The sequence below is a fragment of the Ornithorhynchus anatinus genome, chromosome 5, assembly GCF_004115215.2.
Source record: "Ornithorhynchus anatinus isolate Pmale09 chromosome 5, mOrnAna1.pri.v4, whole genome shotgun sequence".
Classification (NCBI taxonomy): Eukaryota; Metazoa; Chordata; class Mammalia; order Monotremata; family Ornithorhynchidae; genus Ornithorhynchus; species Ornithorhynchus anatinus.
In genome coordinates this window covers 18471786-18479136 of record NC_041732.1, presented here as the reverse complement: position 1 = coordinate 18479136, position 7351 = coordinate 18471786, and the positions used below count along the sequence as shown (strand labels likewise).

General features: G+C 54.1%; 1 protein-coding gene and 1 non-coding gene across 2 annotated transcripts; both read left to right on the top strand.

Moving 5' to 3' along the window:
• Positions 1–1008: 1008 nt before the first annotated feature.
• LOC120638398 (normal mucosa of esophagus-specific gene 1 protein-like) lies at positions 1009–5461 on the top strand. Its single transcript, XM_039912199.1, has 4 exons — positions 1009–1130; positions 2170–2255; positions 3829–3889; positions 5043–5461. Exons 1-4 carry the CDS (start codon positions 1095–1097, stop codon positions 5109–5111), a joined length of 252 nt encoding a protein of 83 aa, XP_039768133.1. The 5' UTR covers positions 1009–1094; the 3' UTR covers positions 5112–5461.
• Positions 5123–5232, top strand: MIR147 (microRNA mir-147). The gene has a single exon (NR_034744.1). It is a non-coding gene; the product is annotated as a microRNA mir-147 (primary transcript).
• Positions 5462–7351: the final 1890 nt, after the last annotated feature.

The following is a 7351-nucleotide window of genomic DNA, read 5'->3' as shown; positions in this document are numbered from 1 at the left end:
GGCGCGGGCGGCGGAGGGACAGCAGGGGGCGCTCCACACTCCGTCTTCCCCTTCCTCCCGCTCTCCTCTGCCCCCCCCTCCATCTTCCCCTCCCTCCTCCCTCCTTTCCTCCCTCTTTCCTCTATCCCCTCCCTCTTCCCTTCCCTCCTCCCTCCTCTCCTCCCTCTTCCCTCCTCCATCTCTCTCTCCTTTGCCCCCCTTCCTCCCTTTTACCCTCCCTCCTTCCTCCCCTTCCCTCCCTCCTCCATCTCTCTCTCCTTTGCCCTCCTTCCTCCCCCCTCCATCTCTCTCTCTCCTCTGCCCCCTCCCTCCTCCATCTCTCTTTCCTCTGCCCCCTCCCTCTCTCTTCCCCTCCCTCCTCCCTCCTTTCCTCCCTCTTCTTCCCTCCTCCATCTCTCTCTCCTCTGCCCCTCCCTCCTCCCTCTTACTCTCCCTTCTTCCTCCCCTTCCCTCCCTCCTCCATCTCTCTCTCCTTTGCCCCCTCCATCTCTCTCTCCTCTGTCCCCTCCCTCTCTTCCCCCTCCTTCCTCCCTCTTTTCCTCCCTCTTCTTCCCTCCTCCATCTCTCTCTCCTCTGCCCCCTCCCTCCTCCCTCTTACCCTCCCTCCTCCATCTCTCTTTCTTCTGCCCCCTCCCTCTCTCTTCCCCTCCCTCCTTTCCTCCCTCTTCTTCCCTCCTTCATCTCTCTCTCCTCTGCCCCCTCCCTCCTCCCTCTTCCCCTCCCTCCTCCATCTCTCTTTCTTCTGCCCCCTCCCTCTCTCTTCCCCTCCCTCCTTTCCTCCCTCTTCTTCCCTCCTTCATCTCTCTCTCCTCTGCCCCCTCTCTCCTCCCCCTTCCCTCGCTCCTCCATCTCCCTCTCCTCTGCCCCCTCCCTCCCCCCCCTTTGACCCTCCTTCCTCCATCCCTCCTGCCTCTCCCTCCTCCCCTCTCTCCTCCCCCTTTTCCTCCCTCCTGCCCCTCCTCCCCCCTCCTGCGGCCCTCCCCCCGCCCTGTGCCCCGCCCCGGCCGTCCACCCCCCGGTGTCCGCCCGTCCGGTGCTGACCCGGCCTGCCCGACGTCTCCCCTGCCTGCTTGGTCCCTCCTAGGCCGGCCACCATGGGCATCTTCCAAATCCTGATGAAGAAGAAAGAGGTCAGCAGCAGCATCTCCCCTGCCCCCCTGCCCCCGCCTTCTCCCCAAGTTCTCTTCCTTTAAGCGGACTGGGGGGAAGAAGGGAGGAAGGGGGACCCCTCACTACCCCACTACACACCTCCCCCCCGCTTTCCCTGCCTACCCCCGACTGCTCCCCCGATTTTCTCTCCATTTCCTTCTTCTCTCTGCTACCTGTACTCCCTTCCCCCCCCCCCAATCTCCCGCCTCCACTACCCTGACCTTCTTTCCTCCTCCTCTGAGCCCCACTCCCCCTGGCCCCTTCCCCCCACCTCCCCCTGCCTTTCCCCCGCCTCCTTCTCCCCCGATCTCCTTCCCCCACTACCCCTAGCCCTTTCCCCCCACTTCCTCCATCCCCATCTCCTCTCCTTCTACCCCTCCCTCCTTTCCCCTCTTTCGCCCCTTCCCCCCATTTCCTCCTTCCCCATCTCTTCCCCTGCTCCCCCAGCCCCTCGCCCACCCCCCCACCCCGCCACTTCCTTATTCTTATTAATGCCCGTCTCCTCCTCTAAACTGTCAGCTCGTTGTGGGTAGGGAATGTGTCTGTTTATTGTTATATGTCCTCTCCCAAGCACTCAATACAGTGCTCTGCACACAGTAAGTGCTCAATAAATAAGATTGAATGACTGAAGGAATGAATGAACAAACTTCCTCCTCCCTTCTCCACCCTTGCTACCCCACCTCCTTCTCTCCCAATCTCCTCCCCTGCTGCTACCCCTAGCCCCTTCCCCACACTTCCTCCTTCCCCATCTCTTCCCCTGCTATCCCTACCTCCTTTCCCCTACTTCCTCCTTCCCATCATCTCCCCCTACTTCCCTTCCCTTGTCCCCCAGTCTCTTTCCCACCGCTACCCCTTCCTTCTCCCCTCCTGCCCCCCCATTCCTTATTTCCTCACTCTTCTCCCTCTGCTATCCTTCCCTCTTCCCCCCCACCCATCTCCCCTGGGAGGAACCTGACTTTTGACCTGGCATCTGACACCTTCCCCCTCCCCCAATCTGTCCATGCCTTGGCTCCTCCTCAGCTCATCCCGCTGGTCACCTTCGTCTCCCTCGCCGGGCTGGGAGCCACCTCCGTGTCCGTGTACTCGCTCTTCAAGACAGATGTCATGTGAGTAGCAGGCGCCGGGATCCGGGGGGCCCGGAGAGAACCTGCCAGGAGATCGGAGCTGTCTGATCGGTCCATCGGCCGGTGGTATTTATCGAGCACCTACTGGGTGCCCAGCACTAGAGTAGCTCTTGGGAGAGGATGATAGGTTGGAATTAGCAGACTTATTCCCTGCCCACAACGAGTTTACAGTCAAGAGGGGGAAACGGACAGTTATGGGAAGCGGCAGGGTATAGGGATAGATACCTGTGTGCTGTGGGGTGGAGATGGGGTTCGTGCATTCATTTAATGGTCTTTATTGCGTGCTTACTGCATGCAGAGCACTGTACTAAGCACTTGTGAGGGTACGTGTAACAATAAGCAGGTGCATTCCCTCCCCACAGTGAGCTTACGGTCAAGAGGGGGAGACAAGACATTAATAGAAGAAAATTATGGATAGGGACGTAAGTGCGGTGGGGCTGGGACGGGGGATGAAAAAAGGGAGCAAGTCGGGGTGACGCAAAGATAAGTGGGAGAAGATGAAAGGGGGGCTTAGTCAGGGAAGGCCTCTTGGAGGAGGTGTGCTTTCAATAAGGCAAATCTTTCAATGGAGTGAGTCTCAGTGGACTTAAGGGATACCTAGACAGCAATAACCCTCCTCCCTTTCCAAGTCGTACTGAAGGCCCATCTCCTCCAAGAGGCCTTCCCTGACTAAGCCTTCATTCCCCCTTCTCCCTCTCCCTTCTCTGTCGCTCTGACTTGCTCTCTTTTTTCATCCCCTCTACCCACCAGTTCCATAGCACATATGTCCATATCTGTCATTTATGTATTTCTATTAATGTCTGTCTCCCCCTCTAAACTGTAAACTTGCTTTATGGGCAGGAAATGCATCTGCTAATTCTGTTGTAATGGACTCTCCCAAGTACAGTGCACACAATAAGCGCTCAATAAATACCACTGATTAATTGATTGATTGATTCAGCTCCTGTTCAGAGCTGCTGGAGTTTGGTGGGGATGGGGGAGAGTATAACATACAGGGCAATCAGTGGTATTTATTGAGCCCTGTACTGTGTGCCCTGTGCGCAGAGCACCGTACCAAGCATTTGGGAGAGTACAACATAACAATACAGTCCATCAGTGGTATTCATCGAGCACTTACTGCGTGCAGAGCGCCGTACTAAGTGTTTGGGAGAATACGATACAACAGAATCGGTAGATACGTTCCCCGCCCACAGAGGGTTTACAGTCTAGACTCGAGCTTACGCTCAATGGTATTTATTCAGCTCTTACGGTGTGTGGAGCACTGTACTAAGCAGATGAGAGAGTACAGTACCACAGAGTTGATAGGTTCCCTGCCCACAAGTTTACAGTCTAAAGACAAGCTTGCATTTTATGGTATTTGTTGAGCTCTTACTGTGTGCAGAACACTGCCCTAAGCACTTGGGAAAGTCCAGTACAACAGAGTCAATAGAAACGTTCCCTGCCCACAGTGAGCTTCCAGTATAGAGCGGGGAATGAGAAGTTCAGGAACGCCACTTCTAGGGGGCAACTGCGACTGCTTGGCGTCGTTCTTAACGGATGCCATCTTGGTCTTCAGCCTCAACAGGTCCAAAAATCCAGAGCCGTGGGAGAACGTGGATCCTACCCAGCCTCAAAAGGTAGCGGACCCACCTCCGCCCCTCCATCCGAAGGACCCCTCCGTCTCCCGCGGAAAAATGGCAGGCTCCTAGGCAAGCCAGAGGCTTGACCGGATGACCTCGGTCCTGAGCTCGATCCTCGGAGAGGGGCAGCTGCCCTGCCCTGCCCTCCGTTTGTGGGAGGAGGAGGCGGGAGAAGGAGGAAGCACGGGGTGGCGGGGGACCGGTTTGGCCAGGGTTGGTCGGCCAACTTGGGAGAGCAAATGGGCCAGAGAGACTGGCTACTGGATCTTTACAACCCCTATCAGAACCCGGGGTGAGGAGGGGCTCTGTGGGAGGAAACAATCGCTTTTTTTTTTATGGTATTTGTTAAGTGCTTATTATGGGCCAGGCACCATATTAAGCGCTGGGATAGATACGAACTTATCGGGTTGGACACAGTCCCTGCCCCATGTCGGGCTCACAGTCTTCGTCCCTATTTTACAGATGAGGGAACTGAGGCACAGAGAAACAAAATGACTTTACTATGTACCAGGGAATGTATGAAGTGCTGGGGTAGATAAAAGGAAATCGGGTTGGACACAGTCCCTGTCCCACGTGGGGCTCAGGGTCCCTATTTTACAGATGAGGGAACTGAGGCCCAGAGAAGTGGAGTGACTTGCCCTGGGTCCTACAGCAGACAAGTGGCAGAGCCAGGATTAGAACCCATGACCTTCTGACTCCCGGGCTCTAGCCACTACGCCGTGCTGCCGCAGTCCCTGTCCCACATAGAGCAGATAACTATTTTCTGGATGAAAATCAAGAGAAATTGCTTTCTATTCACTTATCAATCAGCAGTATTTCCCAGGCACCTACCGTGTGCCGAGCACTGTACAAAATGACCGGGAGAGGACAATAACATTAGTAAACACGATTCCTGCCCTCAGTCAGTCAACTGAGCGCTTACTGTGTGCTGAGCACTGTACCGAGCACTTGGGAGAATACAATATAACGATATAGCAGGTGCGTTCCCTGCCCACAATGAGCCTGCAGTCTAGAGGGGGAGGCGGATATTCATTGGAATAAATAAATTACAGATACGGCCATAAGGCGGTTAGGGAGCTTAGGATCTAGCGGGATGGGTTGCCCAGGATTAGGGTTCCTGGAACAGAGATTTCGTCTCTCTGCTCTGCAGTTGATCTCGATTAACCAGCAGTGGCAACCCATCGAGGAGCTGCAGAATGTGAAGAAGCTGACCAAGTGACCGAGCCACCGCCCCCCGTCCCCCTGGGAATCCAGCGGAATCACCTCTGCACAAACTCGTCTTCTGAACCAGTGTGCGGAGATGCTTCCGCCGCATTCTCAGGGTCTCCCCACGTCCGGGGTCTCCCGCCCCCACGGAGGATCTGCCTAGCGGGCCGGCGACCGGACAGGCGGCATCCCACCCTAACCCAGCGCCCCCGGTTTGACGTCCGCCGTCTTCTCCGGAAAGGTCAGCGGGGGCTCCCCTGCCTCGGCCTTCCTTGCCGGGATCACATATACTGCTTTGTCGGGTAGACTGAAAAAAGTCTGGTGGTTTTTTTCCCAAATAAAGGCGGAAAGTGTGCTTCTTCATTCAGCCCATTTCACTCATCCAAAAGAAATGCATTCCGAAAAAAAAGCGCCTTAAAAGCACTCGCAGTTGGGGAACGTGGACTGTCAGAATTCATTCATTCATTCATTCAGCCTTATATATTGAGCGCTTACTGTGTGCAGAGCACTGTATTAAGCTCTCGGGAGAGTACAGTAGAACAATCAACAGACACGTTCCCTGCCCACAACGAGATAACAGTCTAGAGGACCTGGGTTCTAATCCCAGCTCCCCCATTTAATAATTATGGTACTTGTTATGATTATAATAATTATGGTACTTGTTAAGTACACGGTCCCTGTCCCCCATGGGGCTGCAAGTCTAAGTAGGAGGGAGAAGAGGTACAGAGTACCCATTTTATAGCTGAAGAAACTGAGGGGCTCACCTCACAAGTGGCAGACAAGTGGCAGAGCTGGTATTCGAACCCAGATCCTCTGTCTCTCAAGTCTTTCCACTAGGTCATGCTGCTTCATTGCCTGCTGTGTGACCTTGGGTAAGTCACTTCACTTCTCTGGGCCTCAGTTCCCTCATCTGTAAAATGGGGATTAAGGCCGTGAGCCCCATGTGGGAGAGGGGCTGTGTCCAACCCGATAACCTCGTATCTACCTCAGTGCTTGGAACAGTGTCTGGCACACAGTAGGTACTTAACAAATACCGTAAGAAAAAGAAGAAAACAGATGAGATGAGAAAGCTCACGAGTCATTTCTTGGCAACAGCCGTTCCCTCCCATGCTCTGCCCGGAGAAGAATCTCCAGGAAAGTTCTTCAAACAGGGCCAGGCCTTTTGAAAGACATAAGTCAACTTCACATTGCTGAAAGGGATTTTCAAGTACATATTTGTAATTATTGTTATCATTGCTGCTATCATTATTATCCCTCACCACACAGGTGTATCTCCTGACCGTATTATATTCTCTCAAGTGCGTAGTTCAGTGCTTTGCACCAAGGAAGCACCCAGTAAATACCACTCCTTTTTGCCTTCTAGACTGTAAGCTCATTATTGACAGGGAACGTGTCTGCTAATTCTGTTGTATGGTGCTCGCCCAAGTGCTTAGTACAGTGCTCTGCACTTAGGCGCTCAATAAATACCGTTTGTTGATTGATTCAAGTGACTCGGTGGTCTCCGTATAAAACCTGCCCTCTGACTCTCCCCTGGCCTGATTGACAGACAGCTGGACTGCAGGCAATCAATCACTCAAGCAATCCATGGTATTTACTGAGCGCTTACTATGTGCAGAGCACTGTACTATAGCACTTGGGAGAGCACTATATTAGCAGACTCATTCCCTGCCCATAAGGAGCTTACAATCTAGAGGAGGGGGTCCAGAGGGGGTCCCAAGAGCATATAGTCAGCGCTCAGTAAATACCATGGATTGATCGATTGACTCATGGTCTACTGGACTTGACCGACGGGGGCCCGGAAGTCAGAGGAACGGGGTTCTCATCCGGTTCTGCCACATGCCTGCGGTATGACCTTGGGGAAGTCACTTCACTTCCCCTGGCCTTAGTTCCTTCATCTGCACAGTGTCAATCCCAGTTCTCCCTCCTACTCGGACTGGGAGCCCCACATGGGACCTGATGATCTTGTATCTACCCCAGCGCTTAGGACAGTGCGTGGTACATAGTAAGGGCTTTACAAACACCACAATTATCATTACTATTTGTGCGCTCTTGTATGTGGGGGTGTATGTGTGGGCACCCGAAGGTATGTCGTGCCTGTGAGGGTGGAGGGGAAGGGGGTGGCTCACGGTGTAAGAACAACAAATGGGGAAGCCGTAGTGTGCCTTAATCGGTCTTGGGCCCGGTTACTGTTTCACTTGCCTACGTGCGGCAGAGAAGGAAGTTGTCCCGCCCAAACCACGGTGAGTCGGCCAC

Bases quoted from the DNA above. Each gene is read 5' to 3' on its own strand.
- LOC120638398 (XM_039912199.1), top strand. From the start codon at position 1,095: ATGGGCATCTTCCAAATCCTGATGAAGAAGAAAGAG. The intron at 1,131-2,169 runs GTCAGCAGCAGC...GCTCCTCCTCAG, and splicing joins TCCTGATGAAGAAGAAAGAG to CTCATCCCGCTGGTCACCTT. The intron at 3,890-5,042 runs GTAGCGGACCCA...TCTGCTCTGCAG, and splicing joins ATCCTACCCAGCCTCAAAAG to TTGATCTCGATTAACCAGCA.